Raw genomic sequence first — 20,837 nt, 5'->3', positions numbered from 1 at the left:
CTTCAGCAGTCTGGGTTAGTCATATCAAGTATATATCTGCCACATTTACAGTCTTTTTACCAATAAATTCCCTCTTTATGTTTCCTCAGACAGTGTTTCCCTGTTTAGCTGCGGTGCAAGGATAGTAACAAAAAAAGGGACTTTGACACTAAAAGGATTGCAATATCGAACGATATCTACTTGATTTGACCACTTTGGGTGACTGGCGTGTCATATTAGCTTCACATAAACGTTTAAATACATTTTTGCACAGAAGGAGGCTTGTGGATTTTGTACCCCATCATTTACATTGTAAGTGCATTATGAAGGGATCTTCTAATGTAATGTAAAAACCTATTTCAGTGTTCACTTGTACACCTGACTGTTGTCGATCTATAAATTTCCTACATGAAACACATTTCATATCAGTGACTTTTTAAACTGTACGACTGATACCCATACTGTACAGATTACGGTAACGAGGCAGCGCTCCGGCCTTCCCTCAACACCAGGCAGCGGCTCATGATTCATTCAGCCAAACACAGACAGTAGCAGACGGGCAAGACAACGGACACACTCTCCGAGCCGGTGAATCAAGAGGCTGGGGGTCCAAACTGAAGAGGAGCAAGTGTCCCACTGAAAGGCGGAACTAGCTAGCTTGTCATGGCGGACGTTGGAGAGGTTTTGATGTCGGTTTTGTCCACTATTCGGGTACCAAAGCCCGGGGACCGTGTCCACAAAGACGAATGCGCCTTGTCATTTTCCTCGCCGGTGAGCCATCTTTCCCTTTTATAAATCAAAACGTCAGCTAACAAACGGTGTCCGTTCATTCCTCACTCCCCTCCTCTCTCTTATATTTGTCACACGTAACGTTTTGTCAGTGCTGTCCTACTTTTAACTCACTGGTTTCTTAGATTTTCCTGTTCTGACTAAGTAGCAAGCTAACGTTAAGCTAAGCTAATAATGCACTGTAATGAAAGCTTAGCTACTCTAGCTTGTTAGCTAGCTATGTTGCTTTAACCGGGTATACTGTCAAGCGAGCAAGCGAGCTAACTGTCGTTTTTGGGGGGTTTGTGGCAGGTCTTGTCACGTAGTAAGTCCATAATATCTCAATCTATCGTTACATAGTTGGCATTTCTTTAACATTTAATCAGCGTTGAGCTCAATAGCAAATGTTAGCAGGCTGACTGGAGAGGCTCAAATATAGTAACTGATGCTGTGACATGGCCAGATAGCCACATTGCTTCCAACCCAAACTTCCCAGTGTTATGTCAGATATTAAAACAGGCTGCAACGTTTAATGTCACCTTTTTCTTTTTTTCTAGGAGAGTGAGGGAGGCCTGTATGTGTGCATGAACAGTTTCCTGGGCTTTGGAAGTCAGTATGTGGACAAGCACCATGCTCGGTCTGGTCAGAGGGCTTACTTGCACATCACCCGGACTCGAAAGGCTAAGGTGGACACTTTATCCTCCTACTATATGATTTATTTTTCCTTATAGCAGTGGTCAATTTTGTGTCTCCCAGTGGACACATACAGTCATTTATTTTTGACATAATCAGCACCATCTCTTTCCATGTACAGTAAATTACTCTCAGTGCTCATTCCATATCTAATTTTCCTAGAACGATGATGACAATAACTCTGGATCTGGACACCCACCTAAGAAGAAGCCCACCAGACTGGCTATAGGTGAGGGCATGGAAGAGTATTTGTATAAATACAAATAATATGGGTGTCATCATTTGTGACTCACTAGTGTTTGTCTACTATTATGTTTCTGGTCTGTCCAGGGATTGAAGGAGGTTTTGATGTGGAGCAGGAGCAGTATGAGGAGGATGTAAAGGTTATCATCTTACCTGACAGACAGGAAGTGACAGCAGATGATCTTGGAACCATGCCTGACGTTGTGAGAGAGCGGGTGAGATATTTTGTGTGTATTCTGGTTACAGAAATGCTATCAGTGTGTTCAGGGTCAGGATTGTCACAATGGCAATATGCTACCCTACAATATTAGAACTGACACCGGCACTGTCTCAGTAAAAAAAAAAAAAGATGTCCAGACTTTATTGTCAAGGAGAATTTGCCGTGGACACACAATGCTGCTGCTGTATAGTACCAAATAATTCAACAGTAATACACACCATACATCTCATAAATATCTAGATAAAAAAATAGTTGTACAATATTTATAGTGATTGTTCATGTTGTAAATATATTCCTTAATATTAGAGGACTGGGACACACGCACATAGGGAGGCACAGGGATATATTGATACTAAACTGTGTTACCCTCAGTGATCACTTAGTTCAGACGTTTTATCATGAGGTGTAATTTGTGTCTGACGATTCATTTGCTGTGTTTCTCAAGGTGTCCCTGTCAATGGCGGGTATCATGGCAGCCGACTCAGTGTCTCATACCTTACAAGTTCAGCAGTGGGACGGGGAGGTGAGACAGGAGTCACGGCATGCCGCTGACCTTAAACAGCTTGACAACGGGGTCAAGATCCCTCCCAGGTGAGACAGGAGGTCACAGCTATCGCTTACATACACCTATCATGCTGTTTGTCAAGTGACTTTATAAACAAATTGATAAAGGAATGTACAGAATATGCAAATATGACATCTCCATATACACATGATACACATACTTCAAAACCTCTAGCAGTTGCAGAGGTATATTAGTTGAGAGAGTGAAGGAACTGTCTAGACAATAATGCTTTTTCACTTAGGATCCATTGATCCATGATCGTATTAGTCCATTAATGCTGTTGTGTCTCCAATAATAAAAATTTTGGTAGAGAAGGCTGTTAAGTTTTATTTGTCAAAATGTCAGAGCATGTATATATTAGAGGGCTTACATCACTTGTCTTTTCTCCATCTTAGTGGCTGGCGGTGTGAGGTGTGTGACCTCCAGGAGAATCTTTGGATGAACCTGACGGATGGCAAAGTGCTCTGTGGTCGCAGGTATTTTGACGGCTCCGGGGGCAACAACCATGCCCTGCTCCACTTCCAGGAAACAGGATACCCAATTGCTGTCAAACTTGGTACCATCACTCCTGATGGTGCAGGTAAGAGCACAGCATGATCATTTTCTATGGTAAAAATGTTAAATATCAGGGCATGACATGAGTAGTAGGGTTCTTCCATTGGCACTTTTGACCACATCGAGTCAAACCATGCTGCACTGATTGCGTTTCCATTACCAGTTTAAATGTGCTGAGTTGTGCCAAGTCGAGCCTGAGATGGACCATCTCTGGAGACGGGCCAAAGCGCGCCCGACTCGCCTCCAAGCGGAGTGCGGTGAGGTCTTGCCAACCGCGGCCAACCCGTGAAAACCCCTCTTCTCCCCCTCAAACAAGCTGTGTTGTGAGACTCAGCTCATGTCTGTGGAGACCAGAGAGAAAGCTGTTTTTAAAAGTCTCTTTATGTTCAGCTCTGGGTACTCTTGTAGCTTCTAACTGAATCTCACTGGTTTGAAGTTTAGTTTCTCTCTCTCTCATCCCTGTTTGTACTTTCAGATATCTGCTTTATTTTACTGTTTTCTGAATGCTTTCAGCCATATCGGAGCTGTGTTAAGTTACTACAGATGAAAACATTTCCTGCTGCTGCTACTTCATATTAAAAGCTGTTAAACACCAAAATAACAAGGAGCTTTTATTGAACTTACCCAAAGAACTTACAGGAAATTAAACGTGTTTACCCACCGTTTTACAGCCGCAACCACTAATCACAGCCATGATGTATACAGTCTGCTGCTTTTCGACTCAAGACAAGAGCGTCATCAGTTAAAGACACACCTTCAAACGGGTAGTCCTGTTGTAATGGAGATGCAATCCCTGCTGTGCCGGGCTGACGAGCCAAATCAAACTGAGTCAAGCTAAGCTAGCACATGTATATGGAAAAAGGCCTATATGTGCATAAGTTAGTGCTTCTTTGCCCTCAATTTCCACCACTATTTTGTGTGTCCAGATGTGTATTCCTATGATGAGGATGACATGGTGCTGGATTCCAAGTTACCAGAGCATCTATCTCACTTTGGCATTGACATGATGACCATGGAGAAGGCAAGTTCTGTTTTTCTGATGTCTTTAGTTTTCTTTTTCTGTAACAGACCATTGTAAATGTCAAACCTTTACCCACTTTACCTACTGTTTTTTTTTTTTTAATCTTCACCATCTGAACAAGATCTTGTAGACAGAAGTATTGCTCTGCCCTCTGCTTTACCTTTGGATTGTTACAAATTTAGCCAGAGATATTGAATTTTTCCCTCTTGGCAGACATCCAGGCAGTTATGGCTGGCTCTGCCTCATAGAGCAGCCATTGATTACATGGTATTACTAAGGTTATAAAATGCAGTTGCAGTGCTGGACTGCCAATATCACTTATAAAACTAATACCACAGAAAAGTCATGTTATTGAATAGTTTGCCAACTTGTATTATTATTTATTATTATTATTATTATAGTATTATCACTGGACTCTAATAATACAGTAATACCTCTCCTTGTGTGCTCTTACTTTTGCCACATTTCCATTATCGTATCTGCCTAGTGTACTTTTCCACTGTTTCACATATTTTCCCTCATACCTGTTGTTTGTCCTCAGATTCCCCGCTGCCATTAATTTCTTTGCCACTTGTTTCTCCTCTTACACAGTGTGGATTGCACAGCTGTCGAAGTCTAAGATCTCTGTACCTCTCACTGTGTACTGTATTGTTTCTTGTCTTGCTAATGTATTGCTGCACACACTTAATGATGTGGCATAGACAGGGGGTGGAGGAAATGTGCTGCAATGGAGCAGAAGACAGAGTGTAGCTCTTAGTGCTGCGAAGATGTGTTTTGTAGTCTCTTCCTCCTCTGCCTGGTGTCTTTACTACTTTGTGTTGGCTAATTTTGCTCATCATTTTCAAAAGTTGCCTTTATATATGAAGGCTGCCGCAGTAAATTTCATTTGCGTGTCCTCTGCATCATTCAGTCTCTTATCCCTTTGACTTCTCTGCTCTCAGACTGAGCGGACTATGACAGAGCTGGAGATTGCTGTGAACCAGCGTGTGGGGGAATGGGAGGTGATCCAGGAGTCTGGGGCTACCCTACGTCCCCTGTATGGCCCGGGCCTGACTGGCATGAAGAACCTGGGCAACAGTTGCTACCTCAACTCTGTCATGCAAGTGCTCTTCACTGTTCCAGACTTCCAGAGCAAGTCAGTACCCCCCTTTTTCTCACAGCCTTCATCATCCTCTTGTCCTGTCAACTTGTTATGTTAACCATGTTTAACTTCTGTAATAAAGCACAATTTTCATCCTTGTGGCTGGCTGCAAAAAAAATATTATAATATGTCAAATTGATCATTACAGCAGTAGACGTGAATTGATTATTCCTCATTTCTTAAATGTTCCTCAGTCCAGCAGTAGTAGTAGGATATTGAATGTAAAGAATTTGTCTCATACCCTTTCTTTCCATGCCTTCCAGATATGTGTCTAACATCGACAAGATTATTGATGAAGCTCCAAGTGACCCCACTCAGGACTTCAAAATCCAAGTGTGAGTGTATTTTCCAAATATCCACCTAATGTAACAGAACTTAAAGAAGTTGAAGTGCTTGTTTAGAAGAAGCTGTTGTATACCTGTAGATGCTTGAAAACAACCCTCAGTATTATGTCAGGAAAGCAAGTATAGTGTTTGATAAAACATTAGAAATTCCAAAGTGATTTCTTTTTACCTACTCTATTTCTTCTAGCTCACTTTCTACTAGGCCTGGGCGATAAAATGATAGCGATATGTATTGGCGATAGGCACTTCATCAGTAGTGATTTAAAAAAAAAAATTTTTTCAATAGAATAATCGATAGTTTCACTTAAATGCATTAAATGCAAACTGTCATGAAAGCACATAACAAATACTGTATGCAAAATTCAGTTGCAAGTGTGCTGCCTCTCTGGCTCATAAACAACCTATCACGATTGATTGAATTTATTCGATAAATTAAAATACAATTCACAGAATGTGCATACGGTACTAAAATTCATCAGGATATCACAATAAAGTCACATGACTTATCTCCATGGCAGTCCTGAAGTCTTGGCTAGGAAGCAGGGAGGAAAAAGGAGTGACCTGCATATATGTTACTTATATCCCATTTTTACAGAAATACAACCTAATAAAAACATCAAAAATTATATAATCTTGAAAATAATAAAAACTACATAAGTTCAGACACCAGTCCTAAAAAAACCTCCATATCCTTTGATAATGGAACATGCAACAAGAAACACACAAACACAAACAGCCAATAATTTAACGTATGTATTTGGTTGCACCATTGTGACACAACAACAGAAACAACATGGTGTGAGAAATTATTTATTTTTGTGTGTTTTTCATTGTTTTGTTAACATTAAAATTATTACCTGTGTGTCGTGATAAGTAAGGTGGTCAAATTCAACCTTTCTAATTAAAAATGACCAATAATTATCTATCGACTGAAATGAAACATTCAATCACAATATCGCCCAGCCCTACTTTATAAACACACATCCTACCTTTTTTTTTTTTTTTTTTTACATTTTGTCTTGAAAATGTTGCTGTCATGCAGAGAAGATGAAAGAAAACATCTACATAAATGCACACTTAACATTCTCATAGTGTGCCAGCTGTCAGCTGCAAAGCCAATTACAGGCTTCTTTCCAGGCAGCTCCATGTTCAAATGTGATTTTTTGTTTTGAGTGTGGGTTATCCTCATGATATCAGCAGGGTTTAGCCACAGTTATAATGACACTTGGCCTCATGTCATTTTAGCTCTATGCCATTGCAGGAGAAAAGAGATTTGCTCCAACTACTGACAGACCTTTTATTGTGAAAACAAAAGTGAAACCTTAGTCTGAAATGGGCTGCACTGCTCTTCGATATGTGCTAGAAAGTAACTTGACACCTTTTTTCATGTCACTCATTTTTCACACTTTAATATAAGATAAAGTAACTAATTTCAAACTATAATTTCATGTTTTTAATTACTGTAAAATGGAAATCTGCCAGAGGTGACGTGTATATGGCCTGCTTCTACCTTTGTTCCTGCACAAAAAAACTTTTGTACTCTCACCAGATATATAAAAGTCTTCTGCCTTATTAGTCATTGCAACATGTTATTTGAAAAACAAAAATACATCCAGGCCTATATCCAAATCCTCCTCCTGCGTGAAACTCTGATATGTTGTTGGATGTGCAGTGATTCCAGCTTTGTTTGTTTATCACAGAGCCAAGCTCGGCTATGGTCTGTTGTCAGGAGAGTATTCCAAACCAGCACCAGACCCTGGAGATGAAAATGGTGCATCTGAACCCAGGGTAAGAAGAAACAATCAGCCAGTGGATTTACAAGTCTTTACAGATATCCATGGAACGCTTGGGATTTACTCTCAGAAATTAGTGAGAATGTCCGCCAAAGCTCTCACCATTGACAAATTTGGCTGTTCATGTTTGCAGGGAGACCAAATCGGCATAGCACCACGAATGTTCAAAGCACTTGTTGGGCGGGGCCATCCAGAGTTCTCCACCAATCGCCAACAGGATGCTCAGGAGTTTTTATTGCACTTCATAAACATGGTGGAGGTAAAGTTGCTCTCTTCTTCCGCTTCTCTTTATGCTATTCAGCTTTTTTCCCTTTTATATCATTATTTCTTTTCACCCGCAGAGGAACTGTCGCTCTGGGGTCAACCCATCTGAAGCTTTCAGGTTCCTGGTGGAGGAGAGGATTGTGTGTCAGCAATCAGAGAAAGCCAAGTACACACAGAGGGTGGATTACATCGTCCAACTGCCGGTGCCCATAGATCAAGCTACCAACAGAGGTGAGAGGTTGATGGGATACAATCTCTAGCTAGTACATCAAGGTTCGCTTGATTGGGAAAAACATTTTTTTTCCTATGCCTTTAGATGCATATGATTTGTATACTTCCTGAGTTGTATCCAAGACCCCTGCTGAGATGAAGTGCTCCAAGCAGAGTATCTTTATACATCTTAATACATGTCTGGAGAGGATCTTTCATTCTCTCAGAACTATTTATTGCTTTGATGTTTTGAACACAATGCTGTGTATATTTTTTTGTTTTTAAATTATGTACATATCTCTCTTAACAGAAGAGCTGCAGGAGGCAGAGCGCCGGCGTGAGGAAGGGGACTCCTCAGCCCCTACAGTGCGTGCGCAAATTCCCTTCACAGCTTGCATGGCGGCCCTCAGTGAACCAGAGATCCTCACAGACTTCTGGAGCTCAGCTGTGCAGACAAAGACTACTGCTACCAAGTATGGAAAGAGACATCCAGACACCCACTGAAAATGATTCATTAGAAGCAAATCTTAAGATTAATATCAGGTTTTGTCTCATTTGTCAGAACGACCCGCTTTGCCTCTTTCCCCGACCACCTGGTTATTCAGATTAAGAAGTTCACCTTTGGCCTTGACTGGGTCCCCAAGAAACTGGGTGAGTAAAAATATCACTGAATGTTTGTGCTGAAGAGATAAATATTGACCTCGTTGCACAAAATGTGTGTATTCCTTTCAGAGCTGGAAATCAGCTCACTGAGACAAACTAGGCCACGGTATCGTCTGAAAAAGTATCAAAATGTAATGTGATTACTTGAGGTGTTTAAAAGTTTGGGGATTGGATTTAAGGTTGAAATGGGGGAACTGTATTCACTCTTGATACACATACAGAACATATAGAAGCTCATGTCATTTAAAATCTTTTTGACCAACAACAGACTAAATACTAGATCCTGATCCTGTCTGTTAAAATTATATATCGGGACATACATGGCTCCAATAATTCTTTCACTGCTTTCATCACTTGTTTTCAAATCTGAAATATTTCTCTCTGTTTATGACTAAATAATAAACTATCACAATTAAGATTTGGAAATACTTTAAATATCCTTTGTTGTTATTTATGAAGATGCTCAAACTTACTCAAAAACAGAGCTTATCTGCTTTATGAGGAATGTGTAGGTGTTGTTTGATCAGATTTGCTTGATAGCGGCCTGTCAACACAAGCAAACAACCTCACCGCTGTTCTCATGTTTAGATTCAAATGTTGATAAATCCTAACTGGTGTGCGGAAATACGTGACATCACCTTTTTTCAATCGAACACTGCCTACTTCAAGAGAAGAGCACCGACAAAATGCAAAATACAGAAAGCCCCTCTCGTAAAATAACCGAAATCGTCGTAGCTTTGATAGAAAGATTTGTGTTGATGGATTTCACAAGCTAGAGTGAATGCGGAGGCAGCAGTGGTGGCCGAGCGAGATAGAGTGTATGAGAGAGAGGGAGTGGCGATAGATAGTGAATAAGAGAAATACAAATTTATTTCACTGCGGTTACCTTCTAAAGCAGAAATAAATAACCGTAAAACACTCAACAGGTCGTCCACTGTGGAGACAGACACTCTGACGTTTTCGGTCTCATTTTCCACCTCTGTGTTTCTCATTTTTATTCATTCGTTACGTTTAACTCAAACATGAGTCACACAACAGTAAATACAAAAAGAACGACGTGATGACTCTGTGTTGTTTTTTTCCTCATGCGTGAAAAAGGCATTTCAAATTTTAGTGTCATTTTTATATCCATTATGGGCTAATTTGCCTCATGTTCATGGTTCTTCAGATGTGGCGGAAACACAAACAGGAATGTGCAAAAGGGACTTTTAGTTCCTGAGATCATTTCCTCTGGTTCCATAGTTCCTGGAACTTTTTGGTAGAAAATGGCTACTTGTTAAACAGCATTGTTGAACGTAAATGACCAACATGAGCTAAAAGAAGTTCTACATTTGTAAGAGTGCATGGTATTAACCCGTGTTCATGCATATTGACTCAAAGTGTCTTGCGCCTACGGAGACTGAAGCTTGTGTCTATAGTGTTGAGTCAGTAATTTACATATTTAACTGCGATTGGGCGGTTATTTCCTACTGTCGCCATTATAAGCACACAACAACTTGCTTAATTTCCTGAGTAATATATGTGTGCACATTGTTGTTTTCATTCAAGTGTCGGTAGTTTGTTGATGTCGAGCTGTGAAGAATTTGAAAGCTGTTGACCGTGACGATCAACTTCCTCCATTTTGTTTAAAGTACTTTTATGTAGTTACGTGAAGTAGGAAACAATTCTGCTTTTATTTTGCAGGGGAATCAAAAAGAGCACAATTGGTTGTCAGAGTACGTTTGCATAAAATTTAATCTTACTCAACATTGTGCTGCTGTGGGACTTTTGAGTCTTTGAGCAATGAAGGGTGGCGACAGCGTGCTTTTTCAAACTCACAATGAAAGGCATTCTGTCATGTCTCCAATGTTTGACTGGACAACAACAACAGGGTAAAGTTTGTCTAGACTACTAGTTTCCTGATATAGGAAAACGACAACAACAAAGGAAAACAGGATGGGACACGTTGTTGTACATTATCAGTTATACTTGCCACAATTTTTCAATATTGTCAGGAAATTAAGGTGAAGGAAACGTACTGAACTTTCAAATTGAAATTGTGCAGGAGCCTAGACAATGGTGGATGATGGATAATTTGAAATGAAAATAGTTTTGAATGCTGAATGAGTGTTTGTTTTTTTTCTCCGTGCAGACGTGAGCATCGACGTTCCTGATACTCTGGACCTGAGTGCGCTACGTGCAATGGGACAGCAGCCGGGGGAGGAGCTTTTACCAGAGGTGGCCCCGCCCCCACTCATGACCCCAGATGTGGAGGTTAAAGGTATCCTGGGTTCCCATGGCAACGAGGAGGACGACTCGCTCTACTCCCCACTGCTGTGTCAGTCTGTCTGTCATTTCTGATCTTCTCCTTCTTCCTTGGCGACGCTGTTATGTGTCCACCCTCGTTTCCTCCTTTTCTTCTTTTCTGCCTTTTCTGTTTTCATGCGTCCTTGTGTTGCCTTATTTGTTTACTTTTGCATCATTTGAGGTTTATAGTAGTTCATATATCTTATTGGTTTGTTTTTGCTGTTTATGAGTTGACATTTCAGTATATATACTTTTTTTATGATTTTGCCTTTTGTCAACTTTTTAAAAAGAACTTTGTTGAAATTAACATAAAAACAGGATCATTTGTCAATCTTTCCACTAAAAATGAAAACAGGCAAACAAACAATGTTCTTGATCTTTCTACAAAGTACATCCAAGTAATTCAACTCTTTCCTCCTAACACATTCTCAGCTCCAGTTCTGGATGACTCCACTGTGTCTCAGTTGTGTGAAATGGGATTTCCACTGGAGGCCTGCAGGAAAGCGGTGTACTACACTGGGAACACTGGAATCGATGCTGCCATGAATTGGATCATGGGCCATATGGATGACCCAGGTGTGTAGAGCAGTGGGAATAAACCAATGAGCAAATCATCAATCAGTTTGACTGCTACTCTCAGGCTTCATGTTCTCCTCTTTCTGATTGGCTGCAGACTTCTCTGCCCCACTGGTGTTGCCAGGCTGCAGCTCCGGCGCCGGGACCACACCCACAGAGAGCCTCTCTGAGGAGCACCTGGCAACCATCGTCTCCATGGGCTTCAGCCGAGACCAAGCAACCAAAGCACTTCGAGCCACGGTTAGACTCAAACTCTGTCCAATTTAAAGATTGGGATTTAACTAATTTCACAGGCTGCTAGTCTAAAAGTAGAACTGTGCCAATACAGGCAGGAACAGCTGTGCCCTTTTTCACTCAGACAGTAATGAATCCAAGTTTTTCTCATTTTTAGGGACTTGTACACTAATTATTCAACAAAATTAGTGACAGGATGGCGCTTAAAGTTACATTAAACAAAGATTTCTTAATATTATCCGTTTATTGTAGATTTACATAATTTACATCAGTCTCAATTTTTGTTTGTGACTAGTTACCACAGTTTTGCCTGCATGTTCAAATTTTAGCAGCCAGAAACTGTGGAAACAAGTACAGTTCATATAACAAAGCATTGCTGATAAACAAGAATAGCAGTCAAAAGTTGTCAGAAAACAACAGGTGACTGACATAACATTTCCATGTGGCTCTTGGATTTTACTGTGATGCAGCTCAGGCCAGTTATGAGGTGATCAGAACGCTGGTCAGAATCTACCTTCAGACAATTTTTTTTGCCACATATTTGTCCGCGGATCAGTTTCACACAAGTGAACTAGTTAGGCAAAGAGCTGCAGGTGAACCTCAAACCTCCACCACAAGTGAAAGGTAAGCAAAGCTTTTTACTGTGCTGCTCTCCTCTTAATAGTTACTGTCTTAGTCTCATGTTGAATCAGCAGTGTGGTTCAACTGTTTCTCCTCTTTTCTCAGAAACAACCATGTTACTGCTTTTGACAGCTTAATTATCATGATGTTAGCAAACATCTGGTTCCCTGTAGAAGTGAGCTTTCATAGTACTTTAAGTGCTTCATTAAAGTATCAAAACCCAACTAATTAAAAATAAATGCAGCTACTATGTTGTAGTGTGTGTGTGACAGATTAGTCTCATGCATTCAATGGGTTTTGCAGTGTTTAAATTGGCATCAGCTGTCTTTGGCCTTGTAACTTGTGAAATATTTTGTTTTGATAAGTACAATAAAAAAAGATTATATTCCTTATAAATCCTCCATTTGTTGACATTCACAGAGTATTACTCATTTCTGTATCTCAGAGTAATGTCCTGGACCGGGCAGTTGACTGGATCTTCTCCCATCTGGATGACCTGGAGTCCATGGACGTGTCTGAAGGAGGTCGCTCAGCTGCAGAGAGCGAGGGTGGCAGGGATCCTCCGCCCGGGCCTCGTGTCAGAGACGGACCAGGAAGTGAGTCCCAGGGAGAGGGAGGAGAGAGGGGACATTCAGAAGGATACGTTCACTTCGAATGCGACATGGTCATCTTCTAACATAATTTAATTGAATGTTTTATACTTGAACTTGTGGTTTCCTTCCTTTCTCCAGAATATGAGCTGTTTGCATTCATCAGTCACATGGGGACGAGCACAATGTGCGGCCACTATGTCTGTCACATCAAGAAGGATCAGCAGTAAGTGTTCCTCTGCACCGCACTCAAGTGTGTTTCTGACTTTTAGGAATATTTCTCTGTTTCAGAGCTTTAAAGTGTCATATTTAAAGCTGGAGTGTGAGACTTTTGTCTCCCCTTTCTGGCAGTGAGAGAAATTACAGAAACACTGTTGACATGCACTTACGTAATAGGCTCCACTGTAGGCTACTCCGTTGCTACTGTTGTGGCTGTAAGACGGTGGATAAGTTGTTTTTGAGTGTCACACAACCCCCACGAAATTAATCATTTCACTCTCAGAATTTGATCTATTCGGCCCGATAAGTCTAGAAGAGCCACACAATTAAATTATTTTACCCCCAGTAAAGTTAGCAGAAAGCCAACTGGAAGTTAGCCAGCTCGTCTGGCGGAAGTTTGCATTCATGCATTCATTCAGCCAGCGCAGGAATGTCAAACACGACACCAGATTAAAAACTCTGGTATACTGTGAAATACCAGGTGGTGAAAGGCTTAATCAGCTTTGTGTGAACTCGTTTGGCAAAGCCTTGAGTGTAAAGGACGTTAATTTATATATAAAAGTTCTGCACTGCAGGTTTAAAAGTATTTTTAAAAAACATAATTTCATGTCTCAATTCCCCTGTTCCAAAAAGAACAAAAACACAGAAGAGTTACATGCTTTCTGTTCTTTAATCAGTATTTTATCCTTTATGACGGTAAAAAATTTTCTCATGGAAATACTCAGCAGGGGGCACCATACTCCAGGTCTGGTTTGTACATTAAACTGTTCCACGGTGTCTGATGTGCACACAGTTTTACATAGTACTGACCTTTTTTATAGAACTGGTGATATCAAATGGTACAGTATATATCCACTTTGGAATAAACCCAAAACTTTAAAAATTTAATTTTAAAAATGTGTACTAATAACCATGCTTCCAGTCATATGCATCATCTTGGATGTTTTATATTCAAATAAGACACATATGCCACTCATAATGAAATCCATAACCTGTCTACAAGTAGCTCACTGTTAATTGTGTTTGTGGTCTCTCTGTGTTTCACAGGTGGGTCATCTTCAATGATCAGAAGGTGTGTGCTTCAGAGAAACCTCCCAAAGACCTGGGATACCTCTACTTTTACCGGAGAGTGGCCGAATGAGACAAAGGAGCGTTACACTCGGGGTGAAGAAAGAGAGCGTGGACGCTAACACAAACACACAACATTCATAGCCGCACCCCACCAAGCTCTTACAAATGCCCTGGCACGCTTCATGACTGACAAAACTGTAAATAAATCTCTCAGATTGCAAATATACCTGGTTAAATAAATTGGTGCAGATGTACAGATTAGGTATCGGGGGGGAGATGTTTTATTTTCATCCACTGATCACAAAACCATGGGCCTGATCAGAGAAGCAGATTCACATCTGGACAAGTTTTCTGAGTAAAACTCACTGAAATCTGGAACATCGCACGATGTTAAAAGACCAACTCCAGCTTTTACGCGACAGTATCATCCAGTAACTCAGAAACCCTGCTTCAATGAAGAGGCCCTAAACATTAGCAGGACTTTTGTTGCAAAGTCAATTCACTCTTTAATAAGTTTGCTCTACTATCACCGTTCCATGTCCTGGCTATTGATTTCCATTGCCAGCAGTGGTCACTGCCCTTTCCCTTCAAAACACAGTATGTTGCTTCCATCTCCCTCTTCTTTTATTGGACGGTCGCAGCTTAGTGTCACCACTTCAGCCAGGCACCAACTCCTCCTCTACCTTATTCAATGAGGAAGTAATAACAGTTTAACATCCACGATGAGAGGAAATGTCAGTAAGTCAAACAAAATAAATAACAGCTCAAATGTGTGTTACAAAAGGAAATAAAAATGTCAAACACCAAAATCAACTTGTATTCTCTTAAAAGTTTGGTGAGGGTGATAACTGGGTGATTTTTTTTTTTTGTTGTTGTTGTTTTTTTTATTTTATTTTTATTTTGCAAACAAATCCTTTGTTACTTCTGCTGTGGAACAATAAAGAATTGTCTTTCTGTCATTCAGCCTTTTCTTTTTGAATAGCCGTCACAAAGGTGTTTTTACAAGAACAATCAACTTGTGATTTCGGCACAAGTGATGAGTTGGCATTATTTATGTGACAATACTAAAAAGTGCATTCAGAGTAAACATGACAGTGTTTTGAATACATTGTACAGGTCCTGTGGAAACTTGCACAGTGTAAAGAATCCTAGGCCTAGTTTGCAAGAAAGCACAGGCATGAAGATCAAAACCACGAGATGTTGGGGTTTACGTTGGCCTATAACTTTCCAAAGTGCAGCTTTCTTTTTCAAATGTCTTCCGCCTTCTACCTTTTTTTTTTTTTGCATCCCTGTAGTCTTGTTCTTGATGAAGTGAAGCACAGACGATGAACAATTTTGACCTTCAATAAAGGCAAAAAACGCACTGCATTCCCTCCAAACTCAGGTAAGATCTCATAGTACATTAATGAAATTAAGGTTTATATATTTGTTTAATATATTATTGGACTTAATGTGGCCATTCTGAAGCCATTTGTCTATTGTTCGTAAAACACGTAGTATCACGTAATGTTAAATTAAACATAACATTAAGAATTTCATAACTTTTTAAGTTAAATTTTTCCTCCTTTGTCTCTGACTGTAATCCCAAGATGTATTACAAACAGTTGAGTATAGATGCTTAAATGAAATGCGCCTAAACAAATTTTTAGAAGGAAAAATATTTTCAACTGTGTGTTCCGAGCCTTTAGTGTCTGTAGCCGGTTCAATCTGATTGTAAAGAAATATGTTATTACTAAATGTTATTTCATTGTAGGATTATGGTTGAGTAACTGGGGAGAGTTATATTTATAATTTGTCAAAAATAATTTTGATACATTTCTCTAACATATTGTCTATCTGGTTAGATTTTGATTGTGGCAATCTGAAGTAACTAAAATAAAAATATATAATTTGTGGCTTTTTGAAGTTGTACAGTTAATTGATTAATTAATTTAAGTATTTCAGCTTGCTGAAATTAATTCTTAAATCTTTCAAAATCATGCAACACCAAATTTGCATTTTGAATGCAGAGTGGGACAAAGAGTAATAAATGGCTCTTCATTGGTTGCAGTTGCCTTATTAGTACCGAAATGCACCACGAAATCATTTCTTTCTAAATAGACTTCTTATTTCTGATGTACAATTAGATACATTTGGAACAGGGTCTACAGCGAAGCAACTTAACATGCATAATTGATCACATTAATTAAACACAAGAGCCAAAACATATGCTGGAATTTTCCAAGTGACATTTGTTTCAGTTTTTTTATGTGAGTCTCCGAAGCAAGTTTTACATTTTTCAAGATAAGAGAGGGGGAGTAAGGAAGTAGAGAGGTAGCTTGGTGGTTATAAATCACATGTTTCATGGTGAAGTCAATCTCAAACAGAAGCTACGTGTCGTATCTGTATATTTACTTTCACATTATGAGCCACTGCGTTAACTTAGCTTTTCTTTTATGACTTTGTCGGGACAGAAATGAACGTTGGTTTCTGCTCCTTTTAATTACATTTCTTTCACTTCCTCAGATGCAACATTCAAAATGAAGACTATCGTGTGGTTCGTGTTAGGTAAGAAATATGGTAATGTGTATGATTAGCTTTTCACATGTGATGCTCTTTTTGTATCAAGAAGTGGAATGATAGTATACAAGAAATGGCTACAGTTTTATTTTACTGCCTACAAACTGCCTGATAATTTGCCCTTAATTCCACATTCACTGGTAGAGTTTCCATTGCAAAGTACTGAGAATATATTGCAAAGCCATCAGTTTGTTCTTGTCTCCACAGAGATTATAGTATTCTCCTGTGAATATATCACACTAAATGAAGTGTGCTTCATGAATGTGAACCTCTCTTTTCAGTGCTGAGTGCACTCTCTGCTGCAGGCAAAGTGATCCAAGGAAAACCAGGGCAGAAGGCCACCATCGAGTGTGGGTTCAGCGACTACACTGGGACCCTGTCGTGGCATCGTGGATCGGAATTAATTACTATAATTAATAAGAAAAATGGCATCCATCTCAAAGGTAGTCACAAAGACTTCAGACAAGTGTTTTGGAAAACAAAACTGTTGATATTATCTACAGGACAATATTGTTTTAAAATCTTCACTGTTGATAATTATACTACATATATTCTCTGCATTTAGGCCAAGATATTGGGAAAAGGTCATCGCTGAAGGACACAAGTTTGGTGATTAACAATGTGATGGAAAAGGATGCTGGACAGTTCACCTGCAAAGCAGATAGGACCACTCAGGAGCACACACTTCTTGTGGTGTCAGGTAAGCAGCAGAGCCAAGATCATTTGTATTTGCAAATAATTATTAGAATAGCGTCAAACACTACAATTAGGGGTTTTGAATCAGAGAGTCCTACCCATTATACACCTAGTCAGATTAATAATAGACTTTAAAAACACCAGTACTTGAAAATATTCTTTAATGTGAATAAGGAAGAAGAGAAAAAAGTCTAAACAAGAGCAATGGTTCTGATCCTTCAAACAAAGAGTTTACCATCACAGGTTAGTTTTACAAGTAAGAATTGTCTCAGCTCACTCTTAAGTTACTGAGCAATTAATGTAGCCTTTGAATAGTGAATGCATGAAAATATTTTTCCCTTTAATGCAAATGATGAAAATACATTTAAAATTATATAGTTAATATTCCAGAGATTTACTGTCGCACTTTCATAAAGTTGGAATAGAAAAAACAGAAGGATTTTTTTTAAGAGAGCTGTCAAAAATGAAGCCACAGAGGTCACAGTGTCCTGATTTGTAGTCCTTAGTCTGGGTCAAGCTTCAAAAACACTGAATCCTACATTTCCAATAATTCAACTCGATATTGCCTTCCATGAGACCCTCCCTGCCTGGCAAACACCCACATCTTTAAAACTCCCCAGTTTGTAAGGCAGGCGTCCTGTTAAAAATTTTAAGTCACCAAGACATCACAAGGAGTTTTACTCCTCCTGATGATTAAACTGACTTCTATGTTTAAAATTGGTGGAGTGCCCCTTTAAGTTTATGATTTAAAATCTCTAAAATTCAGATGTTCCACTCCAATTCATTTGTTTATCATAACATATTTCCATTTTGCTCTTTGTATCATGTCATATGGGTATGTCACAGTCCTAATGATCTGGATGAAGGCCTGGCCTCTTCTCTCTCTCTTTGTGATTCTCACTGTATCCTCGCTCCTGTCTGTTGTCAGTCTCGGTCAGCCCCCCCAGTGAGCTCCAGCAGGGCAGCAAGGCTACGCTCAAGTGTCAGGTCAAAGGTTTGGTACCAGACTCTCCAGTGCAGTGGAAGGAGCCAGATGGAAATAAAATACATGAACAGAATTTTGATCTTTATCCTGTGCAGCTTTCACATAATGGGAGCTGGGTGTGTTCGTTCCTTCATGCTGGGGAGACGTACAATGAGACCCTAAATATCAAAGTTAAAGGTAGGACACTGGCTTCTATCAAAGTCCTTGCATATGCTTTTTACCAAAACAAAATCTTCCCGTGTGGCCACTGGGAAAAGTAAGAACGTGTGTTTTTTCTTTCAGAGTTGGCAACTACAACATCCCCTTCCAAAACTTCGAAGAACATCAGTAAGCCAACCTGCGAGACCTGTACATGCTGCTTGTGTTTGTTTGTGTAAATCCTCTGATTATGAGCACATATTACCAAAAGTGTGTCATTGACTCATTATCCTTGCTTTCTGCCATGGTTTATTTTCTTTCAGCTCAACCAGGTGGTCCTCCCCCTACGTCCAATGATGTTTTGGGACCGCTGGGGCTCAGCTGGTGGATGTGGGTTGCAGTTGGAGTTGGCGGCCTGGTTGTGGTCTTCCTGATGGTCTTAGTCATCGCTTTGTGCAGGAGGATCAAAAGAAGGAAGGTAAGTAAAGACAATTATCCAGGCGATCTTCATATGCTGCTTTGTAGATTGAAATTAGAAGGTGAGATGAAGGAGGTTCGGTTGCTCGGGCAACCAAAAAATGATATGATGTTTTTTTTTCTACCCTAGAGAAGACTGCTCAAGATAAGGAACGCCGCACAACAACTAAAGCCCAGGCAGTACTGCCAGTGTGACCAGTAAATGTTCTTAACTTTCTTCTATCTAGTAAAAAATCCCTTTATCCCCTCTCTAGTAATCTCTGCTCACTTTACAGATGCTTTCTAACAGACTCTATTCACTTTATATTAATGACTGTTTGACCTTCATTTTCACTGTGCCTTTTACCAAGTACTTCATTATTGTGTCGTAATTAGTGTGAAAACTTCTCCCCTTTCCTCTCTTTATCACAGGCCAACAGCTGCAGCGAAACTGCAGCAAGGACGCCGAGGAGAGAAACCCTGCTAATGGAGTGACATGAAAGACAGATCGAAGAAAAGAGAGATAGAGAAAAAGAAAAAGAGGGAGTGAGAGGGAGGCAAGGAAGGAAAGGGAGGGACAGATAGAGATAAAGTGAAAAGAGAGCGTGGGTGAAAGAGAACCCTGTTGTGAATATGGCTTGAATGTAAATGGGCTTTTGAATGCTCTTGATGAAAATACAAATCAAATGTAATGATGTGGGCACTTTGAGCTTTTCCCACCAAATACAACCAGTGATCTGAATGCAAATGGGCCAGAATTGCCTCCTCTGGAAGAGAGAACAGCAACAGTCTGTACTTATTTAACATTTATGAAGCATATTAACATGTTCAGCCTAGTATATCATTACATTCAGCATTGTAAAATTATAATGTACTGCTTTTATCTTAAATTACAGCTGATTTATCTTCTTTCCTGTGTTTCTGTTCATATTTGCTAAAGAGATTTTTATGTATTCTTTGTCTTGATTTTTGAAGAATACTGCATTGAAATTTGATGTCTTTTTTTTTCCTGCTGTCAATAAACTATGACGATACCCAACTGAATTTCCAAAATTGTTTTCCATCCTCATGACACAACAATCACTGAGAGAAAATCTGAAGTGCATTCAAAATATGCATAGTTTTCTTTGAGTCCCCTGTGCATTTAGTTAATTTTAACACAGTTCAGGAAGGCAGACTCTGCCAGTAAGAGGAAAACTACTGTATTGAGAGGTAATCACTGACAGTGTATAATAAAAGGTAAAATGAATATTATCAAAAAAATGGCTGTGAAATAATGGGGGCTGAAACTAACAATTATTTTCATTATCTATTAGTCTGTCGATTATTTTCTCAATTGATTAGTTTTTTCGTCTATAAAATGTCAGAAAATGGTGAAAAATGACGATCAATGTTTCCCAAAACCCAAGATGACATACTCAAATATCTTTTTTTTGTCCAAACCAACAGTCCATAACTCAAAGATTATCAATCTATTGTCATAGAAACGAGAAAATATTCACATTTAAGAAGCTGTATTTTACTCTTAAAGAACGACTCCAAATGATTAATTGATTATCAAAATAGTTGGCAATTAATTTAATAGTGGACAAAAATGGATTAATTGAATAATCGTTGCAGCTCTAGAATATTTTTTTTTGGATTACAACATCAATGATCTTGTTCAACATTTCAGCAATTTCTCTATAACTCTATAACGTGCCTTTAACCCTGCCTGCACTGGATTAGTTCTACAGAAGCTCCGTATTCCCCACAACTGGTGCAGCACAGTGCAGGTGTTGAGACCAGTATAGCTCTACGTGTCATTAAACACACAGTTAACACCTGTTTCACTCACTAATGTCACACAAGACCACCCATGATCCTGTATTCAAATGTAAATGAGTGTGAAAATATTTAGTGTCTTATATGAGTTAACAAAGTTTTCAGTTTTGAAACTTTTGCATA

At 39.4% G+C, this 20,837-nt stretch overlaps 2 protein-coding genes across 3 annotated transcripts; both read left to right on the top strand.

The window, feature by feature from the left end:
* Positions 1-467: 467 nt before the first annotated feature.
* usp5 (ubiquitin specific peptidase 5 (isopeptidase T)) lies at positions 468-15,015 on the top strand. Its single transcript, XM_042422908.1, has 20 exons — positions 468-750; positions 1,305-1,433; positions 1,603-1,669; positions 1,771-1,898; positions 2,349-2,494; positions 2,864-3,048; positions 3,950-4,044; positions 4,986-5,179; positions 5,449-5,520; positions 7,230-7,317; positions 7,456-7,581; positions 7,664-7,817; positions 8,107-8,269; positions 8,359-8,447; positions 10,591-10,719; positions 11,178-11,321; positions 11,419-11,561; positions 12,622-12,772; positions 12,908-12,992; positions 14,033-15,015. The coding sequence occupies exons 1-20, from the start codon at positions 643-645 to the stop codon at positions 14,124-14,126; spliced, it is 2,490 nt and encodes an 829-aa protein (XP_042278842.1). The 5' UTR covers positions 468-642; the 3' UTR covers positions 14,127-15,015.
* Positions 15,016-15,102: 87 nt separating this feature from the next.
* Positions 15,103-19,929, top strand: cd4-2.2 (CD4-2 molecule, tandem duplicate 2). Of its 2 annotated transcripts, XM_042423040.1 has the most exons (10): positions 15,103-15,440; positions 16,562-16,603; positions 16,897-17,058; positions 17,181-17,315; positions 18,240-18,298; positions 18,392-18,473; positions 18,579-18,623; positions 18,758-18,912; positions 19,042-19,109; positions 19,323-19,929. In XM_042423040.1, exons 2-10 carry the CDS (start codon positions 16,576-16,578, stop codon positions 19,375-19,377), a joined length of 789 nt encoding a protein of 262 aa, XP_042278974.1. In that variant the 5' UTR covers positions 15,103-15,440; positions 16,562-16,575; the 3' UTR covers positions 19,378-19,929. The 2 variants fall into 2 exon arrangements, with proteins under 2 accessions (XP_042278974.1, XP_042278973.1); XM_042423039.1 differs by having other exon boundaries at positions 18,240-18,473.
* Positions 19,930-20,837: the final 908 nt, after the last annotated feature.

The sequence above is a fragment of the Thunnus maccoyii genome, chromosome 10, assembly GCF_910596095.1.
Source record: "Thunnus maccoyii chromosome 10, fThuMac1.1, whole genome shotgun sequence".
NCBI classification, from domain to species: domain Eukaryota; kingdom Metazoa; phylum Chordata; class Actinopteri; order Scombriformes; family Scombridae; genus Thunnus; species Thunnus maccoyii.
Note: the sequence above shows the minus strand (reverse complement) of the source record. Positions and strands in the feature narration are given on the sequence as shown.

Excerpts from the sequence above, each read along its gene's own strand:
- cd4-2.2 (XM_042423039.1), top strand. The coding sequence starts at position 16,576 with ATGAAGACTATCGTGTGGTTCGTGTTAG. Across the intron at positions 17,059-17,180 it reads AAATGGCATCCATCTCAAAG|GCCAAGATATTGGGAAAAGG; the intron begins GTAGTCACAAAG and ends CTCTGCATTTAG. Across the intron at positions 18,913-19,041 it reads GGAGGATCAAAAGAAGGAAG|AGAAGACTGCTCAAGATAAG; the intron begins GTAAGTAAAGAC and ends TTTCTACCCTAG.
- usp5 (XM_042422908.1), top strand. The coding sequence starts at position 643 with ATGGCGGACGTTGGAGAGGTTTTGATGTCGGTTTTGTCCACTATTCGG. Across the intron at positions 751-1,304 it reads CCTTGTCATTTTCCTCGCCG|GAGAGTGAGGGAGGCCTGTA; the intron begins GTGAGCCATCTT and ends CTTTTTTTCTAG. Across the intron at positions 11,562-12,621 it reads CCAAAGCACTTCGAGCCACG|AGTAATGTCCTGGACCGGGC; the intron begins GTTAGACTCAAA and ends TCTGTATCTCAG.